The sequence below is a fragment of the Glandiceps talaboti genome, chromosome 6 (assembly GCF_964340395.1).
Source record: "Glandiceps talaboti chromosome 6, keGlaTala1.1, whole genome shotgun sequence".
Classification (NCBI taxonomy): Eukaryota; Metazoa; Hemichordata; class Enteropneusta; family Spengelidae; genus Glandiceps; species Glandiceps talaboti.
Window position 1 is genome coordinate 14,229,948 of NC_135554.1, and position 22,183 is coordinate 14,252,130.

The following is a 22,183-nucleotide window of genomic DNA, read 5'->3' on the forward strand; positions in this document are numbered from 1 at the left end:
AATCTCCCTTTCCCCAAACTGACAGATCAACTGTTGAGGGCATGGTCTAATCTCCCTTTCCCCAAACTGACAGATCAACCGTTGTGGGCGTGGTCTAATCTCCCTTTCCCCAAACTGACAATTCAGCTGTTGTGGGCAACCTCCCTTTCCTGGACCAATGACATCATTACAGTTTACTTGTTTGTCTACGGCATTTTCCCCCACTCAGTTGAACTATACCCTAGAGTATGTTTTCACCCATTCCCTTCTGCAACAGGACATTACATTTCAATTTCAATTCTTCACAATTATTATTCATCATATATCAAACTCAACACAATGTTACAGTCTTTATAAAGATAACAAAACTTACTGAATCAGTGAAGAATGTAGCATCAATGGAGGTTTCTTTAGTGTGAGCTGTAGGTAACTTTGTATCTCTTTCTGGACCAATGTGTGACCAGGTTCCTTTCACTTCACCTTGTTTAGGTATGAACACATACAGACTAGATGGTGAATCTATCTCCCATAGAAACAACCGACTATGACCAATGACAACCAGTATCTTGCAACCATCATCAGATACAAAGACTAGTGGCTTTGGTGTATCTATGAAGTAACACAGCAATGATAAACATGAAGTGAAGTTGTATTGGAGTTCTATAATGAAATTCTATACTGGAATTTTATATTAGTCACTATGATTAAATCATATAGCAAAGAGGCTTGATAAGTTCATATACACTAACACCTTCGTGATCATTACTCTTAAAGGTACAATAAATTTCCTGCAATAGTATTTCACCTCATGACTAAAGGGTCAAAATAGGACAGGAAGGTCAACTTATTCTCACACATGTATGCATATCGTAATGCATGTGTAGCACATGGAGCAGAAGTTATGGTGTTGACTAAGAAATTGAATGTTCATTATTTTTATGACACACCTACAATGTATAGTAGGTGGTAGACTTCTATTGCAGGTACTGAGAATTAAAGTACACATTCACATACATTTGATTTGCTATACAGCTCATTTGATGGCTGGGCTCACCATTTTCTGAATTCTCTATACATATATTTCAAATTCCATGATTTGTATACACTATGGCAACGATGAATTGTGAGGAGAAATATTAATTATATTCCAGATACAGATGGAGTCATGATGGGTGAATGGTCAGAGTGGCTAGCTTGAAATCTGCAGGTTGCAGGTTCGAGCCCCACTGCTGTCATTTATTTCTGAATGGTTGAAGTCCTTAGGCAAGTTTTGAACCACGAGTGTGCTTCAGTCAACCCAGCTGTATAATTGGGGACCTCATAGGATAGAGGTTGCAATATGAATGCTTTAATCCTGTGTGCTTATATTTTACTTTTTATATTTTGCATTGCTAAATCGGTATTTTAATCGGATGGTGCAGTGGATTTCCCACTTGTCTTCGTGTTGTATTTATTTTGATGTTACATTGTATTTGGGGAGGCTGTGTAAACCAAGTCACATTTCCAATTTTTTATTGGACAAATAAAGTTTATTATTGTTATCATTATTACAGGCTGCAATAGGTTGTATGTCAAAAGCTCAATGCTAAAAAAAAACTTTGAACTGCTTGTGTGTTACAACCTTTGCAAATCACCTACGCAGTGTATATGTACTTACTAGAGATTTCTTTTTTAAAGGTACTACTACTAGGGGACATAAGGAAGTCATGTCTTTGTGGCTGCTCCCCCGGTGACCTTGCTTTATACCTAATATTTGTTGAATATGAGATAGACCAGTACAACGCACAAACATGTAGGTTTGACAAAAGAGTTTTGTAACAATGCCTACAGACAATATCCAGACAAGCACACATATCTTCATAATGCATGTAATGGCTATGTTGAGTAGGTTCAAAAAGTTCTGTTGTAAGGTTGAAGGTTATGGTATACTAGTACATCATGATTGTTAAAACTTCACAGTTTTAAATAATGACTTTCAGGATCTGGTTTCAAATATTATATTATGCACAAAACTACTCAGTAATCTACATATATGTCTTTATAGCAATAAGGACACAGTTGTGTCTGAAAATTCTCTGAACTTTAATACAAAGGGGTGTTTAAAAAGTATTTTACTTTGACAGTCTGCATCATGTGTAGGGTGGGACAATACTAGGCATGGAGGAAGGCCAAATCACCTGGATGGATTATAGCAATATACATAAGTATAATCAAGCCATCAGACACTAATATGACGGCATTGTATCTACTCACAATATGTATTATTCATTAAAATTGATTAAATATAGTGACTGACATTGCTCCCTTGTTATGTTAATTATAATACATGTACATGTATCAACAATATCTGTGTGAATTGTTGCATACACATTTTGACAAAGCACTCGACATTTATCTCAGTGGTATGTGTGAATATGTATTACTAGTTGGTGTATAGCTTATTGATAGTCTATGGTTTATTGCAGCTATATAGAAATGGTATAAAAGGTTGCCTCACAACAAAATATTCACTTACTGTAAATTTGAATATCTGACTGTATAGAACTTTACAGAGGTCAATGACAGTAGTGTTAATATCAAAACTTACACGCAGTGTGCCCTCTAAGCATGCTAAGCTAATTTGACAAGCCACTGACACACACAATTCCTAGTGACTGATGCACCAAACGTTGGTGTTCCCCTATCTCTTACTATGTCACTGGTGACTCGCAAGAAATGCCAGTTTTTATCATTTTGGACTCATAACAACAAAATTTGGCTATCATTAGATGGCACACTGCATGCATGGTTGGATAACTCCTTTTGAAGTAAATTTGTACTATCTAACCTAAACTATTGACTGTATAGCACTAGGGTCATATCTTTTATATTGTCACTTTTGTGTAATAAACATTTGTTAGGCTCTGGCTACTGTGAAAGTGAATAAAATAAATGTAATCTTTGTACTACATAGTAAAATGCTTGGATAGTCCTACTTTCCTGTTTCCTAGTTGATAAAGTGGTTGTTGATCCAATTTAAAAAATGACTACTTTTAGTTCAAATGCCAATGTGACTATACACATAGTCAGTTGATATAAACGTATCTAGGTGTATCCTTGTTGCCAGGAGTAGTTAATTTCAAATGGTGGATGAAATTCAACAAATATGATGAAATTAAAATACTGTCAATTTGTCAAAGAGTGAAACTGACAACCAATCTAATATCACCTCCCGGTCCTTTTGTGTATATGGCCTACATTTTATCAACTTAAAAATCAAATACTGCTTACTGTGACAATTTTGACAGTAGTCTTTCTGTGTAGGCAATTACTTGCACCTAATGAGTGTTTGTTGACATTGGAATGACGAATGGTACATGGCGATATAGAAAGTATAGCAAGTCATGAGTAGAAATAGCTCATAGAATCTAGAATATTAACATACATTCATGTAGAAAATAATTATTACAAACGTTCAATGAACTATATTATTATGTAGCAATTAATATTTAAGTCACTCGACAACCATTTATGAGTAATTTTACATTGAAATACCTAATTACATTAGAATATAAATTACTGTAGAGATAGTCAATATCTAATAAGGTATTTATCATACTTTGGTGACCTTCACTCTTACATGCACATAGCTATGTCATAGACACACTGCTTGTCTACACACTGTGTACAATCCCTTTGTAACTATTTTGATCTCAAATACCCTTAAATTCTAGAATTGTTATAATAGTTACAATATATTATAAATATTTTCAGTCTTTGATGAGTGATATATTTTCTTTCTGTACTTTCAGAGGTAAATAATTTGAAGGTTTATTTCACTGTAATTTATACTATTTTTAATTCATAATAACATGGGTTTTTTATTTTATTCAATTAAAAATTGATCAAGGAAATACCCATGAATGCAAAATTGATTCTTAAAAGTGTAGGAGTTGGTGGTAACTGTATATCTAATTTTCATTGGTTTCATAGAGTATACACAATGATTGTTGAAATAATTTCCTAGTTACAGCACAATATTTGAGGTCAATTCTAAATTATAAAATAGACCCGACAACCAATAAGTATGGTGTACTGAGGTGTCTGTTACCAGGCAGTGATATTCCCATAGAAAGGTATGCAGATATGTGTTACCCAAAAGTCTAACTTTTTCTTGAAAAAAAACCCTAAACAAGGGTCAACTTTTCATCTGAAAATTACCTAACATGCATGATCATGGGATCATGGGAAATGGCGCCATGCTTTAGAAATACCCCAGACTGGATGATTGTAACTGGAAATCCCTAACAAAGGATCTGTTTTTGGATTATACTTGGGTAGATGTTTTAAACTTGGGCTTGACAACCCTGCATGAAAATGTGTACTAGTCAAACCAAATTTGATTTCAAGTTCACTATCAAATGCCATTCTTACAACTTACCAGGTTCTTTGGAATCTTTTGTCTTAACAACGACATGTGTTGCTAGGTCCGGTAAACCTTGTATTGTACGGATTAGATCCTTGTCTCTGTGCCATATGAATAAATTACCAGAATGCTGCAGACCAACCAGGAACTGACCTAAAAATGCATCAAATTGTAATAATGTCAGTTATAAAGCAAGAAGCTAAATTTTGTTACTATGCATATAGCAATAAAAATAGAATAAAGTGGCTGCAGCAGTTAGTCAATATATTTGCTGAATTGATTTGGTAAGCGTTATAGATGACAATGAACTTCAATTCGGAGTCCGTACACGATTTCTTTACAAATAGATGTGGTATTTGAAATCATACAGTGAGCTCTAACCTCTATCTAGAGATACATGTACATTATAGCTGGCAGGGCGTTCACCTTTCAGGCTAGAGATAGCATCACCATTATGGCTAATGGTGGGGGAGGGTGTGGAGGATGTGGGATGAGAAAATTACTACTTTGGCTAAGAACAATCATGTCTGTCTTTACATTGTACATGTATGCAGTAAACACTGCCATATGGATAAGATATATCTCGTCAATCATTCCAGGAATGAACTCCGGGGTCTATATAGAAACTGAAGCTTTGCTATGCTTTCCAAGGGCTAGTGTTTTGATGACCTCTCTCTGACCTGCTGACATTGCCACTGTCCATAACACATAAAATATAAAGTAATAGTCTAACATTGTAAAGACATTCTGAAGTATTGCTTTACATCCACAAAGATCAAGAACAATCTCATTATTTCAACCGAGTCTGTTCATCAAGTTAGACACTTCTTTCTACATGTAAAGGAAACTGGTATAAAGGCAGTTTCCATCCCATGTCACGACATCAAAACCAAAGAAAGATACATGTACACTGACAAATGAAATTGTAAAATATAAACCTAATACATTTAATCTTTAATAAAACATATTTTCTTCTCACAGAACAGTCAATGCCACCTCTATAACTGTGTTAACTTAAAACCACTATAGAGAAGTGGGTTCCATTCTGCAATTTCTCACAATCGACACATTATAATTCTCTCCGATGCTAAAGTATGACCAATTGAGAACTTCCCAACCTCGAAAATCCGAGGTTAGTTAATATGCTAAGCTGGTAGAAATGTGTTAATTGGCCTCATCATCTATATCAACAGAAATAAAGAAGTGTCGGGTATTTGCATAATCTTCTTTTCCATCTTTTCATTGTATGCATGGTGCGCTCAGACCACTATAGAAAGTTGTCTTGCTGCTAGACGTTCGGGCTTCTCCCGACGAAGTTCGCTGTGATGGCGAACGCCCATCCTTGTCGTATTGTAAATTTCGGAATAACACCTGAGGTCTAGCAGCTAGACTAGGACATGAGTAGCTGTGGCCAGATTCATAGCAAGTATTTATAGTAGGAGCACAGAAACTTCAAAGGCTTATTTATTCTTTATTGTTTAGTATAATGTCGTAGCGTTATTTTACAAATTGTGACGCGAACTTGGCCGCTTTATAATGAACACGCAGGACAATAACCACCTTAGCTCTGAAATATGATTTGAGAACTCTCTGTCAGCAGTTGTGTCGCAGTTCTCTGAGTGCACATTTCCAAACTTTGACCCGTCATTTTTACACCTGACCCCATGAAGACGCGACATTACACAAATATCCATTATCGGATAAAATCTGATTTAAGACTCTAGGTTAGATGCTTGCTATGATTCACTTTTTATGATATTATCCTATAAAAAGTACTCTGTACGTGCGAAGAGTAATATTAGAGTCTAAAATTCGATTTTGTTGGCGTCTGTCAAATCGCTACCTAGTCTTGCTGCTAGATGTTCGTGCTTTCTTTCGATACTAATTACTATAAGCGAACGAAGTTCGCAGTGAGGGCTTGCCTTGGATGTTCCATCCTCGATAGCGATGTTCGGTCGTGTGTCGTATTGTATCGGAAGAACATCCGAGGTCTAGCAGATAGACTAATCGCTACCATGAAAAGAGGCCAATGGTTTGCGTGATGTTGAAAATAAAACATCCATATGATTATTATATTGAAACGGCTTAGTGAATACACACAACTAGCACTATAAACGGAGATGTGTTCCAACTCAGACTCAGACCACTAATGAATATTTTCAGTGATCTGAGGTTACATAGACAAGGAACGCAAAATTGCAGTCCCGTGCTTTTAAGTTTTATAATGTTTTGCACTCGCAAATCCGTGATCAAAGAAAGTACACTTGCTATTGAATCCAGGATGAATAAATTTAAACGTTGTAAACCTTTCTCGAATATATTCTGACAGTGATGTTGAATTTGAGGGAAAATTCTGTTTGACAATAGAATAGACTAGCCAAGATTACTGACTACATAGCTCTTCAATGTAACTTGTAAGTGTGAGCAGTGAAGTGAAAACAGCTAGTGTACTTCCCGTTTCTCGGACAAGGCAACATTATATCGCCCTTCACATGCTATTGTTTGTAATTGATAAAACAAAAGGCGTTCTATGGAATATCATATCCCTTCGTCGCTAAAACTAACAGAGACGAGAAAATGACGGAAATGCAAGTTATCGAACATTCAGGACAAACACCTTTTTCAGTTAGAAAAACTTCCCTTTTTGAAATGGAGATTAGTCCCCAGCATCATTTTCACAAACCTGCGAAGAGGCCTTGATTGACACAACATTGTACAGTCATGGACAGAGTCTATCTGAGAGACATTCCTTACTGTTCACAAATACAGACATTTCTACTAGGCTACATCCATTTCGTAGGGTCTATGATCCATCTCAGACCGGTTGACCACTAGTGGTCTGAGGGTCCATGTCGCCCTGCTTGCATACAGAGTAAGTCGCCTACAAAGAGACAGTTGTGAAACCTGGGCTTACCTGAAATGCTAGTATAGTAGTAACTAAAGATTTAACGCATCTGTGTTCAAATATCAGCAATAAATCGACTATTTAGTAATTTTACCTCAGCTTGTCTACAAAAGTACTAGTCCCAGTCCGGAGGACCAGAAATCCCGAAATCACAAGTTCAATCGTAAAATTTATGCCCAAGCGGACGCCCGATCAAATGTGGCGGAGTTTGTAAGGCGGGACTTTGAAATCAGTCGGAACTGGAAAAGTTCCGATTTCGACACCTTTTGTGATCGTACCAGCGACTACTATCGTCAAAAAGATGTAAAATGAGTACATATTCGACCGATTGCTAATATTTGATAGCTTTATAAAAAAAAATTATATGTAATTATTTTGTTATTGGTGCGAAAGTATTTTGTTTTCGCACTCGCTATAGGACGGTTACTTTTCGTAGGACGGTGTTGAGCGAAACGCGTGCACCGTATGTAAGCAGGACTGTGATCCATGGTACAACATCTGAGCACAGACAAGGAACACAGTTTCTTGTCTGTGATCTGAGGTACAACTACTGACCATTATCGGATTGAGAGGTGTCAACGAGTTCCAGCAAGATGCTTAGTTTAGACAAACAAGTTTTATTTACACATAGCCCCAAAGCATAGGCTGGTGGCGTTATTCACCATATGGGTACAGGTGTAAGAAGGTGCTAAAAGGTGTTACTTTTAGCATCGGCAGAATTGTAATGAATTCATAGTGAGTTACACCTAGTGATCACCATGTACTACCGAGGCATTTGCTACACAGTAAGCTCAAACTGACGATTTCTCAAAAACAAAATTGGAAATATTTCACAATAATTTCTTGTGTTATGACCATCCGTCATGACTTCAGTGTTTAATACTTGAATACATGTCAGTGATATCATATATACATAGTGTAGACTATCCTGTGATATAATGATGTGTGTTATCCTATCCTTTGCAGCTGTACAGCAACACAGACACACGTACATGTCAGATGATTCAGGAATGCCAGTAACTTACACACTTAATGAGTGTTGAGGTCAAAGTTTAACAAACATCATTTGATCCTGTCATAACCTGTTACTGTTCACTTCAAACTTTATTTCTCAAAGAATATATTCAAGCCAGCTCATAAATTATTTACTTCAATTCAACATTTCACTGAGATTCTTCAATACATAATTTCATCATGAACCATGCAATTCTACGTAACCAAACTATTTGATGGGACAAGTCTTCTTGTTTAGTGGGGTGAGCAAATTCACAGTACTGGTGACACAAACTGAAGAACAGCGCTAGTCCCCCAGGCTAGTCCCTTCAAAATATTTGAGTTACTTAAAACAGCATGGTTTGTGACATTCAATTCAATGACAGTCTATATGTCCATTTAATCTCACACAGGCAAGACCTTTCAGCAAATATATTGAAACAAAATAGAACTTAACTTTAAAGAAATAGAATACATAACAAAAACACAAAATACACAAAATTAGGAAGAACATACAACAGCAGTGACAAAAAAAATTAATTTGAAGAAAAAATGTGTATTACTATTGTACTCAGTACTAGCTCAAAATATTACAACACAAAAATTTAGATTTATACTTGTCCAATTCAAAGGTCAACAAATTTGACCTTGAATTCTACAAGGATAAAACACATATTGTATACATTTACCAAATTAACCTTTTCTTTTTTCCCAAGGTATTGGAATGCTTGGTCAATAAAGTTTGACCTTTGACCTTTATGTTTTCTGTAGAACGTGAATATCTATAGATAATACTAGGGTATTAGAAGGGACTGAGGGTTTGTTGATGTCTTTACAGTGATTTCCATCCCATAATTTGTTAACTACATTAGAGGATAAATTTATTTAACCTAACAATGTAGTCTTTAGCTATGAATATGATGACTCTATCCCGGACTCTATCATTATTTTCAAGGGTCTTGTTTGGTGCCAATCTGATTAAAATCTTATGTGGTGAAAGCGGCTAAATATTTTATTTACCTCTATTTCCATCGTTTTGTGTCATTTATTTTTGTTCGAGTGATTGCCACCTGAATCAGATTGGTTTGGTGCTGGTATACTTTACTCTTTTAATTCAGTGTATTCTGTATGATTCTATTCGTTGTTCAAATGCCAAGCTAACTAGATCAAAGCTAACATGTCCAAACATACAATACTTGTTTCTGTATAGACATAAAGCTATTAATTATGACTACCACTTCTAGTATTGCAATATGGTATTCACTATGTGGAACCACATTGTCAGCAATAATGAATATGAACAAAACAACATATAACAGTAGACATAAAAATATGTATTGATACAAAAACACACACACTGTATGCAGTCTATACAAAATGCATTATAGTAGGGGGCTACAGTAGGGAGCCTTGTGCACTACACTCTACTGGGGCTGGCTTCAAATGAGGGAGCATAATGCATGACAACTGCCTGAATGACCTAGATAGGTGATACCAATGACCTTTGCCCCCTGATAATAGACAGAGATAATTGCATGTCCTGGGCTGACATTTATTCTGAGTGATCTCACAGTCTGCAGTTATGTAAATAACTTGCACTCTGTGGAAGTAGACAGTAGTCAACCCTGACTGCGCATTACGTATCTACCCCATGTAAACAACTAAGCACAGCATCATCCAGCAGACATCTAGATCTACTAGAATTACACATGCATCGTCATCATACATTTCTTGGTCTCCTTTAACACTACCCAACTTATAGCTCTCTGATTAGAATGCCAAGTCCTAAAATAAGTGTGACAAAATTAGTCTTTCAGACATTTCTCTTCTATTATTTCTACATTTTGCATGAAATGTGTCGATATTCCACCTAGGTTACATTCAAAAGATGCATCATTCATCAAGTCTCTGCGTTGAAGTCCCATTAAATAATCCATTGGACCCAAGAACACTTCAGATAAACGGAATTTCAGATAAACATTTGGCTAAACAACATTTGAATGTATATTTGCATAAATATTGAATATACACATTATTTTATTATATGTTGTTTATCAATACCTAATACTAAATTCTGGCAAAATTATATATCCATAATATTTGGAACTGACATGCACACAGCAATGTCAGTTTAACCCTTTCATTCCTAGAGACGACATTGGAATAAATAGAAACTTGATTGTAAGAACATTTTCTAAAATTTAAGAATATTACTTCATTGGGAAGAAATATTTCTTGAATTCTGGTCTAAAATAAGTTGATCTTTTTCCAAAAATTACAGAGAAACAAGAATTTTTGTTCAAAAATTTTGGCGGGAAAGGTTCTAGTCCTGAAAGGGTTAAGTGGATATCATTCTCAATCTTTTTCTTTGTAAAACCAAAGTGGAATAAGGGAGCTTGTCTCATTGAGTTGAAAACAAGCTGCAAAGACAAAAACACTTATGTCACAGGTATCTTTTGGCTGTACATGTAACTAGAAAAACATAGGAGAATAATGTAATTACATATATACCTGTTCAAGTTTAAATTAAGAAAATTTGGGAAACTAACAATTCTGACTGTTTTGACTCACATTTGAACACTGCAAAATCCATAACACTGACCTGAATCTCTGTGACACAGAATGACCAGATTATAAATTTCACATTTTCTGTTACTTTATAAAACCAAGCTCAGCTGATGAATCTCTTTGGAACTTATAACTTGGCTTACAAATGACATAATTTATAAAAAGTTATAAAACCAAGTTGTAAGTGGTTGTTATTAGCTTTAGCTAATGTAGAATTCTCAGGAAGCTGTCCCAATGTAATTCTAATAATAACACTATTTCTGTTGAATGGGTGGGTGGCTATGGGTGGGTGGGTAGGCAGCTAGGTACACTGTAGATATGTTGAAAGTTAGGTGGGTATGAACTCTTACATGCATATATATATTTTGACTTACCATTTGGTGAAGTAGCAAGAACTGTTGCATTTTCTAGATGTGGATGAACTTTTGGTACTTTCCGTTTAGTTTTACCACTAGGAACATATAATACACTCAGTCTGCGGTTGTCCATCAAAAATAAACTTTCTTTTTCCTGGAAAAAATAATGGTGACACATGTTTTAGCGGAATATGCTGCTTTGTTGGGTGGGATTGATGTGATATCTGGTGGTAATGGAAATGGAAAACTGACATTGTAATATTTATGAAATGCTTACTGTCACCAAAGACATTGTGTTTAGATGTTTTAAAATACTGTAAATTAATTTTACACAGATGTTACCAAACCAGAGTACTAGTGAGTCTCAAATAGGTGACACGATGTTTCTTACATCTCATGCAGCATTTTTTGTCACGAATTACACACAAACAAAATACAGGCACCAATAGTGTGTATGCACATGAAATGTTACATTTTATCTCACTGTCTGTAAATACAAATGAACAGTTTTGAGTTTGAATCTTCCTTGTTTCATGTGACAGTGATGGTGATTTGTGTTCACAGTGAGATAAAGTGTGGCATTTCTATGTGCCTGCACCCTATCATTGTATTTCATTTTATGCAATATGTAACAAAAACCACTTGAGTAGTAAAAACCATCACACTGAAACTCTATAGTCACTCTAGTCATAGACAATGGAAATCATCACTAGGATCATGATTTCTTTCCCTAGTACACGTCTCTTCTCCACTATCTATGCTCTGGTTTGGGAATATGTGTTTGAGTTTTAGGTGCTGGTTTTATTGAAAGTTTGGATTTTGTGAAATAGAAAAGTATTCTCCTTACAAATATAATTTAAGTTATCAAGAAGGAAATCTACCTAAGACAAAATGAGATAGGAGAAGTCTTTCCCTAATCAAAAATCCTTTCAAATAGTCTTTTTATCAAGTTTTGAAGTATTTCAATGAATGTCGCCATGGCAATATAAACCATAGGATTAAAATATTGACCCTGACTATTGGCAACATGCCAACTATTTGACCATACTTCTCCTGTCCCTGCTATAGTCTTGTGAACCATGTGTATACAAATGGTTAGTTTACTAGTATCACTGTACACGTGCCTTATTATTGTCATAATTTGTTAATGGGCGTTCAGAGTCAGACAACATATGGCATGATGCACAGATACATAAATGTAGTTATATTATCAGGAGTATATTTTAATCGAGATAAATACATGTTAAAATGTATTTTACAGACCCCAAAGTAGAAAATAATAAATGCATCAGCAATACACTGTAACATTGTAAAGATATTGTATAAAAACAGAACATGGCTAAAAAAACAAAAATATAACCTACACTAGTGAACACACATTTATATTTTAATCGTAAAGTTGATCAGTCTGAGTTTAACTCTGATTTGTTAAAATACCATACAACAACTTATAAATTTATGAAATATCTTATTAGGTTTATTTAATTATGGTTGCTTAGAGATAAACCCTGACACAAAAATGTGTATTTCAATAACATGGAGGAATGAAACAAATTTTAAGATATTTTTTAAGGCAAAATGCTATAACACAATTACACTTCATAAAATTTGAAATTATGTTTGCATAATGAAAGTAGAAATCTGTATGAATTAATTACTCAGTAGTAAATTATTTCTGGATTTATATAACTGGGATCATCCTGTTTTCCTAGTATTTACGTTTCTGTCTTATGACATGAAAGATTTTGGAATTTCCTGAAATAATTCATGGCTACAGGAAATCAACATTTGTTGATGGCTGTCTCCCTAGAAAGTGAAAGTACTATTGATTGTCATTGGCTAAAAGTCTGATAATGAAGGCTAATTCAAATAAATCTAATGAAGTATTTCATTGAAAAGTAAACATACATTTTTGTACATGTATTCCATAGAATCAAAAAATGGACAAAGTAGAAATATTTGCTATTACTAGTCTAGCCTTGATTTGTATGGACTTCCTACAGGGTCTACTTAATTTTGAAGTGATGCAACAAACAAACAAACAAACAAACAAACAAACAAACAAACAAACAAACAACACAAAGAAAAGTTAAAACTCTTAGCAAAATGTGAAGGCCCAAAAAAAGGTCTTCATGACTGAAATAATGTTGATGATTTAACTTTCAACATTATTTTGCTAATATGTTCTTTCCACTATTAAAGTTAAAGTCTCTCTTCACATCACATTCTTGTACATTTTTTAGGGTGTGTAACTATTTTTAAATTGGTGAAAACAAAACCAGAGCTGAATGTGTAATTGTGAATCCAAGTGCCAATGTACTGCTCAAATCTAACTCATTTTATGTTGTGGTGGTTATACCGTTAAAATGTGTAACTGAATACATGTACCATTTTTAGACATTGGTATTTATACAGATAATACTTAAATATATCACTACAAAACGTACGGCATAAAACTTACAGAGCAGGTTGCCATCAATCTGTCAATATCTGTTGACATACACAGTACATACTACTATGCCATTGTATGCCATCACTATCTCAGTATTTGTTGCATATGGTGCATAATATCAGAGAATTCACAATTGTAATTGACACACAGTTTATGGGAGCTAACTTTCAATATTTAGTCTTGACTGATTTGGGTCATCAGATGTAGTACATCTACTAATACAAATGTGTCAACATTGCTTCAACTTATCACCCACCTGTCCTAACCATGCTAAATGAGGCCATGGTTTTTTCCTCTTGATATTAGTCGATGCAAGAACTTCCAACTTGATGTGCATATTTCCAAAGTGATTGCCCACACTGTTGATGAAATATCACGCAGAAAATATATTCGGTTTAGGTTGCATACAAACACACAGACACCATTGTCGAAGCAGACTGTACTGGATCGTAAGTGTATAACACTGAACAACGGAACTGTAACGTTACACCACTGTAGTGTGTTAACAAGTCATCACATGTCGTATTATCAAGGCGCCCAAAATCCAAAGTGATCGTCCTAAAGTATTGGCGTCGGTGAGGGAGAGACACGCTATGTGTGCTACGTTTGACACAAATCTACACCGAAAATATGTACGCTATTGTGTATTTGACGAATAGTCGCAAGTGACTCAACCCTTCTTCATTATAAATGTAACGATACAAGTCAAAGTTCGTACATAAAGTTCACATCGGTCACGACCAAAACAAACGGCTGAAAGTACTATAGCTGTATATACTACACCTTAATGCGGGTCAAGACAGCATTCCTTTCTGATTCAAAAAGTATTGGCATCGATCGAAATCGTATGAACATTACCGATTTACAAATAAAAAATTTGAAAACGCCAAACTTCAAATGTTTCTGTTTGTGTAGTCCGCCATTTTGACGTATTCAAAAAGGCCCTCTAACTTGTGTAATCTTTTACAGTATGCAAGAAACTTCGAAGAAAGTAAAAAAAAAAGTTGATAAATATGATTATTGCTTTTACTCAGTTATATTTTATATCCAAGACAAAATATAAAAATGCAGCTATTGGTTTATAAAAATGAATTGTAAATATTGTTCAAAGGCAGCCATATTAGGGATTAATCTTGCTCCCGAGGTTTAGTTTGGTTGGATGCAGACATCGGTCTTCGTGAATACTCGAAATATTTTTATCAAGTGCTCTAAAGTATAACACCAGCATGGCCGACTTTCTTCATATCTTTGACGAGGCAGCAGAATGGATCGCCAAGTTACCGATGTTTCCATTATTTGATACTGCTCACTTTATCTTAATGACTGCAGCTGTGAGGCAAGATGCTGGCATAGGTGAGATGCCATTAGATACACAGGGCCATGGCCCTTTTAAAGTGTTAGCATTGTTATCACAAGGGCATGCATTATGTAATGCATGTAAACACAATCTCTAATTTTGATTATAACGGAGTAAGGAGGGTGCCATCTACATCAAGGAATAATCCATGAAAATGTAATACCAAAAAAAGTTGCATGTATACATACTTGCTAACATCACGATTGTCACACAGTGTGGTATTGTTAGTTTTAAAGTATGATATAATATTTGTACAATTTGTAATTTGTCAAAGTAAATTATGTCTTTACAATGCATTGTAATACAGATTCACACATTATTGTGGCCAGTGATTATATGACATTGAAGTCAAAACTTTTTTATTTTAAATCATTTTTATGTATACTCATGAATAAGATTCGCCTGACATTGTAGTTACGTAAACTCCTAAAAAAAATCACTTGACTGTTTAAAACACTCAAGTGAATTTTACAGGAGTATAGTAAAATCAGTTTATTTTATGAATGCTAATTTTGGTTATAGGTTTACATGTGTAAATAATAGACAGTCCTGCTTGCAGACAGAGTACAGTACTCAGTTTTGACAATGTCCCTAAAAAGGATAGCGTGTTTATGGCGTCGAATGGCTGGCTCAAAGATGAGTGTTTTCAGAGTCATTCAGTACCATAAACAGGCTATAAAACGGAGAGGGACATTGTCAGGACTGAGTCCCAACTTACTGATGCAAGCAGGACTAAATCATAGATAGCCTACAAACAACTGTGACATTGCATACTCTGTGTGTGTGTGTGTGTGTGTGTGTGTGTGCATGTGTGTGTGTGTGTGTGTGTGTGTATGTGTGTGTGTCTGTAGATATATATATTATATCTCAAACCACTAAATAGAGTGGTCTGAGATTACATGTATATTTTTCTAGACACATTTTGACACACACACACACACACACATACATACACACACGCATACATACATACATACATACATACATACATACATACATACATACATACATACACACACACACACACACATACATACATACATACATACATACATACATACATACATACATACATACATACACACACACACACATACATACACACACACACACACACATACATACATACACACATACATACATACATACACACATACATACACACACACACACACATACATACATACATACACACACACACACACACATACACACATACACATACATACACATACACACACACACACACACATACACACACACACACAAATAAGTATACACTCGCATACACAATTCAAGGCAAAAGTATTTGATTCAGTTGGAAACATCATGCCTCTAATCTGATATAAAATATACTGATATAATTAAATAGAATTCTGATTGATTATTGGAGGCAAATACTATATGTTTAAAAGAGTTAAGTACATCAAGTTTAAAGAAATAAATTTTAGAATATATTCCAATCTAATAATTCCTTTTACCCAGATGTCCACATATACCTACATACTGTTGTTCTTGTTTTTACTCTTAACTGTACAAAAATAATATCTTGATGCCAAATCTTTTATGTAACATCTGTTTATAGATGGTTGTATTGTTGTTATAGCTTCTCTCTCCATTGTACTAGAGTGTTGTTACTAGGGAAACTTAAAGTAGAAACTCAAAACAAGATAATGGACTTGTTGGTGAGTCATTGCAAATTTTGACCCAAACAGGTGTCTTTAACTTTAATGATAAGGCCTAAAAAATTGTGTGGTTCCGATTACGCTCAATTTTAGAATAGGTGGGGTAGGACTTTTTTATGTGAGTGTTTAGTTCAGGTAGTTATGTTTTCTGTTCTTTTCCATGTGGATTCTGTGTTATTCGTTTCTTCTCATCAGATGTACAGCCATTACAGATTGGAAGAACAGTATAATTTATATTGTCTCTTTAAGTTGATGTCAGTTTCCACATCCACTATTTCACATGAGACTTCACAATTTTTGCAATTTTATTATTGTTTTCTCGAATATGTAATAAAAAGTACAGGGTTGGCTGTGAAAAACTAGATGGGGTCGGGTAACCAAAACCAAACAATTATTATTTTTTTTAGGCCTGACTTCTGTTAGAGAATTTTAATAATGATAATACGTTTTTATTGACCTTTGAAATAGTAGCATAAGTTAGGTGAAGAGAGAGAACAAAAGCTTTAAAATAAAATAATGGAATATTTATTCAAATTTATGTTTTAAAATAATTGTCCCTTTCATTTCATGAATTATTAATAAATCAGAAAAATGTCATTGCCCCGCAGTTTTGGTTCTTGATCTGACTACCATACAAGTATACCTGTCTTGCCAGAAACAATAATCTATTTCTCCAATTTACTCTGATAACACAAAAGAAACGCTAGTTAGTAACTGAATTGAAAAAGTACAAATTGGTTTATTGTTTATTGTTTATTGAATTAACATTTTTTTGGTTAACTGTATTTTTTTGGTCAACTGTACAGATTTGCTTCATTTAGTTTTTATTTTTATTTTTTTTGAGGATAGAATTTTCAAGAAGGAATCCACTATCATGCTGGTTATGTTGTATGCTATCCTGCTTTGCTGGTGGTGTCTTGGCCAACTTTCTGCTTGGAGCTCCTATCTTGAATGCCTTTGAAAACCAACAAGCAGTAGGACTTGCCACATGTATTTGGTAAGTTAAAGTGATGTGCTAGTTTTTGTAAATAGTGCCCTCCCACACTGTACTTTACAAGTACTTTACAGTCATTATCCCTAGCATGGACCTATAATGGCACAACAGCCCATTATACTTTCTTAACTCCCTGGGAATCATATACAATTCCTGCTTTATTTTATTAGCAAACAGGATGAAATCCTTCACAAAGCAAGCTCTATCCTAACAGGTCTCCATTTATACAACATATATAATTTATTGTTCACTACAACGCTTTGATTCAAATTTGCCATGGGACTCTATAATGGTCATTCAGAAACAAATGGCCGCAAGGTTCAACTGACTGCTTGCAGAGTCTGAACTGGCCATGCTAGCCATGCAACCATCAAGAGTCCAGATTTGAAGCTATCACCAATAATCAGATTAATTTGGGTGTATGACAGTATTGCCAATGGCAACAATATCTCTTCCCCTGAAAGGAGATACAGCTACAAGGTATAATGCTGTACCATTTTACCCATACAAAAATTTATTGATTCCAAAAGTGAACTGTGTCTGTATTAACTGGCCAACCCATATGAGTATGAAGGCAGTTTGTCCTGTCAAATGTAACAAATTACACATAATGGCTTATAATTAAAACACTTGTTTCATGACTCAAGTTCTTTTTCATACACTAAGAATTTCCATACAAGTACACATCATTTTCTGTTACAATTCAGTTTGGCAAATTTCACCATGAATCTATTATGCCATATCTTCTTTTGTGTAAAGTGTGAACCAAGAAAGTGCAGAATTGTGTAAAATTTGTAAATCAAATTTCTTTACCCGTGAATAGCGCCCTCTATGGTGTATGTTGAAACAGGCCAGATATTTCGTTTTTTATGTTATTACATTTGAGGTGTTAATTGTGAAAAATATAGGGCAATGATAAAAAAGATGATAACCAATGCTGTTCAAAATATAAGTAAGCATGATCATAAAAACTTTTAGAATGCAAAAACCGATTGCCTTCTCAGTTCTCTCAAGCTACATGGAAAACATCATAATTTTCCTTCTTTTGCAGGTATTTAGTTTTTTACTGTCCATACGATATCTTTCACAAGTTAACATCATGGATGCCATTATTGACAATAATTGTTATTCTAAAAGAAGTATCAAGACCCAGGAAAATTTTAGCTGGAATAGCTCAGGCTGCAAAGTTATATCCAAAAGGTTATCATTTGATGGTGCTTATTGGTATGGTGAAAGGTAAGAATGCGCCTCTGGGACCAGTTACCCAGAAAATCAAAGGTCTTAAAATCTCTCTAAACTTCACCATATGAAGGCTTGTTCCTGACCCTATATAAAAGAAATATGGTAGTTTATTGTCTTGTTTTCAAGGAGATTATCAATCATTTATTTTCTCATAGCCGTATGTGGCGGCCATATTGGATTTGGTGGCCATATTGGATTTTAAAATGGCTTAATTTTGGTATCATTTTGACCTCATATGGTGACCCCTCATTTTTTTCCCTTGATATGAACTGAGAGTGGGTTTGAATTTTCTTGAACAAAGTAACCGAAAAAATTTAAATAGTTTATTTCCGTGGCACTTTCTATATTAATACCATCCTCTGAGCTGTAAGATATACACCATTGCAATGGTTTTTTACAACCTATTATCCTGTCATCATCTTCTCATAGTAAGCTTTTAACACTTCCCTCTTGAAAGATATTTGCTAAAGTCAGTGTTGTCATAATATGATAATATCACAGTTATGCAATAGTAAGCAATTACTTTGTACAGCAATAATATAATGACTGCCAAAATATACAAGTTTTGTGAGAATGAATCAGAATCAGAATCAGAATCAGAATCAGAATTACTTTATTCATCCCATCATGGACTCTGGTCTATTAAATTGCATCTACAACCTTATGAAAAACATAGACTTTTTTTGATATACAAAAACTGTTCATGGACTCTGGTCTATTAAATTGCATCTACAACCCTTATGAAAAAACATAGACTTTCTTTGATATACAAAAACTGCTGTTCAAGACTGAATGTTCATGGACTCTGGGTTCATACTGAGTAAAGAAAATTTCTACTCACAGAGTCAAAAATATTCTTGAAAATGAATCCCAAAGATTTGCTGACATTCTCATCAGCACCGTCAGGGGTATACTGCTAAAGTTTTGTTTTTTTATATCAACAGCAAGTGGTAGTAACTGGATGAAAATGTTTGAAAGATTGATGCGAGGAGTATGGACTCCACAAAATCATGAAGTACTTAAACCATCATTGTAAGTATTGTATTTTAGAAATATTTAGGTTTAGCAGTATACAACACAAGTATAACGGTAGAAGACTTCAATGAATATTTACTTGTACATAGATAAAGTACTTTAGCTTTCATAGATACAGCCACCCTTATTGGAGTTGTCAGTAGCCGAGTGGTTAGCTCATGTGCCTCTTACCACTGCTTTCTGGGTTGGAACGTGGCCAGAGTCAGCTGGGTTTGATAAATAATTACCCAGATCTGTATGTGAGAAGGGTGATGCTCAGTTTGACCCTACCAAACAATGCAGGCTTTCCCTGGTTACTCCATTTTCCCTATACTTAAAATTCTTGGCACTTGGATGCTGTACAAGTGACAAATGTATTTGAATTTCCAAATGTACTTTGGATTAGCAAAGTTGATATTATATAAATATGTATATTATGATATTATATATTATCGTGTCAGAGAATAATATGAGAATGGGATCTAACAGATGTGGAAGGATAAGAATGAAATTATCTATAAAACGTGTCCATGTATTTAGACGCGATAAAGAGAATACAAATACACAATTAGTATTACAATAATATATGACTGTCTGTGTTAAATGGAACAATAGTACACTATCTAACCTGTTGGAGTACTTGAACCAAAAATATATGATTTAACTTTTGTTTTCCAGGATTATAATGGTGATTAATATCAACTATACATGTATAATACTAAATTGAGTACAAACTCTAGCCTATAAAAAATGTCAAATTCATCTTCCTTTCTACAGTATCCTGAAAGCAGCTGTGCTGGGAAGTGTATTGTTTGTTCTACAGAAGCAGGGAGCTTTACAAATCTCTCGGGATCATCTTCTGCTTTTCTACACTGCTTTTCTGGTCATCTTTAAAGTTGCCATGGTTACAGCCAATGGCCCTGATCCATTTGTACAGCTAGAAGGTCTGACCTGTTTTATTATGTTTGGAAGTGAGAAGGAAGATCAGGCCAAGAAAGTCATGGCTGACAGCAAGAAGAAGAAAGAATAAATGACCTCATATCATTTTAGTCAAATGTCATCATGGCAACCACAGTTTTGTGTGTTTGTAAATTTATTTCACTAAATTTTATTTTATTTTAATGACATAAAATAGAGCGTTCAAAATCTGCGAAGGCAATGTATTTCTTGGCATCCTCCCAAAAATCTTCGGAATCAGGGCTATAAAAATTATTTAATATATCTAATTTAATATTGTGTCCATTACATTCATGTTTTTGTCACGATGAAATTATTATACTTTGACTTTGGCAACAAATTGTAATCCTGGTCAATTTTTCATCAACCTGTAAAGTATAAGACAACACTCACGAAAGTTACGTTCACTCATTGGTCTTGTTTTACATATACGTTGAAAAATTGATGAATCAGCATTGTTTACTGTGTTGTAGTCTCTAGATAGTTGTTTATTTAGTTGATTTTCTCATATTAGGTTTCCATTTTCCAGTATGACTCTGAAATCTCCCAATTCTGTTGATAGAGACATAGCATTCTTTTATGACATGACAATAGCGCCCTCAAGTGCCAAGAATTGGGCAAATTGTACTTACTCAACATGCCAGTAGCTCAGATCTTCTGGGTATGTAATCACTTGACTGAAGTTGACTCAACTGATGCAACTTTCTATGCATAGTTTGTGTGTGTGTGTGTGTGTGTTTGATATTTTCTCCACTGCAATGATATTGTGCAAAGCATTTCTCATTAAACTCCCCAACCCCCTCATCTCCAGTAGTGGGTGAAAAACATTTTTCCAGTTTATTTATGACAAATTGTCAACTCAGGATTATTTGTTTCAATGTTTTGCAGTGTTCCCTCTCATCCAAACATACAAACTAAATCCCACCATTGGACATACTATATATTGATTTTATATACCATTATCATTTCAATTGGTTTGTCTTTCGAGAGATTGCTTTTTAGACACACAAAATGATGACTCTGAAGAAATAATCACTCTCCAAATAATAAATTCAAAAACAACTAGTGGCTTCAAGTTAATTTGTTATTCATCCTAGTTATTCATCACACAATTCAGTAATCATCCTTTAACTTTTTGTCCAAGTTGTAAATAATCAGTCAATTTTTTAATTTTTTTTTAAAATCCATTACTTCCACTTTTGATTCACATGTTGTTTTTAATTGTAAATTCTTTGAAAGATTTGTTTGAAATTTGCCTGAATTTTTTTGGAAATTT

At 34.5% G+C, this 22,183-nt stretch overlaps 2 protein-coding genes across 2 annotated transcripts in view; one reads left to right on the plus strand and one right to left on the minus strand.

The window, feature by feature from the left end:
• Window positions 1-13,995, minus strand: part of LOC144436484 (uncharacterized) — a 46,426-nt gene extending 32,431 nt beyond the window's left edge. The window contains exons 1-4 of the mRNA XM_078125285.1: window positions 13,915-13,995; window positions 11,225-11,360; window positions 4,400-4,537; window positions 353-588 (exon numbers count right to left, since the gene is read on the minus strand). Of these exons, the coding sequence (XP_077981411.1) occupies window positions 353-588; window positions 4,400-4,537; window positions 11,225-11,360; window positions 13,915-13,995 (591 nt within the window). The remainder of the gene's footprint in view (window positions 1-352; window positions 589-4,399; window positions 4,538-11,224; window positions 11,361-13,914) is intronic.
• Window positions 13,996-14,848: 853 nt separating this feature from the next.
• Window positions 14,849-21,069, plus strand: LOC144436770 (trimeric intracellular cation channel type 1B.1-like). Its single transcript, XM_078125630.1, has 5 exons — window positions 14,849-15,011; window positions 17,550-17,697; window positions 18,746-18,930; window positions 19,881-19,968; window positions 20,728-21,069. Exons 1-5 carry the CDS (start codon window positions 14,885-14,887, stop codon window positions 20,978-20,980), a joined length of 801 nt encoding a protein of 266 aa, XP_077981756.1. The 5' UTR covers window positions 14,849-14,884; the 3' UTR covers window positions 20,981-21,069.
• The last annotated feature ends 1,114 nt before the right edge of the window (window positions 21,070-22,183 follow it).

Coding starts and splice junctions, on each gene's coding strand:
- LOC144436770 (XM_078125630.1), top strand. CDS start 14,885: ATGGCCGACTTTCTTCATATCTTTGACGAGGCAGCAGAATGGATCGCC. Junction 15,012..17,549: donor GAGGCAAGATGCTGGCATAG/GTGAGATGCCAT, acceptor TTTTGAGGATAG/AATTTTCAAGAAGGAATCCA. Junction 17,698..18,745: donor GGACTTGCCACATGTATTTG/GTAAGTTAAAGT, acceptor CTTCTTTTGCAG/GTATTTAGTTTTTTACTGTC.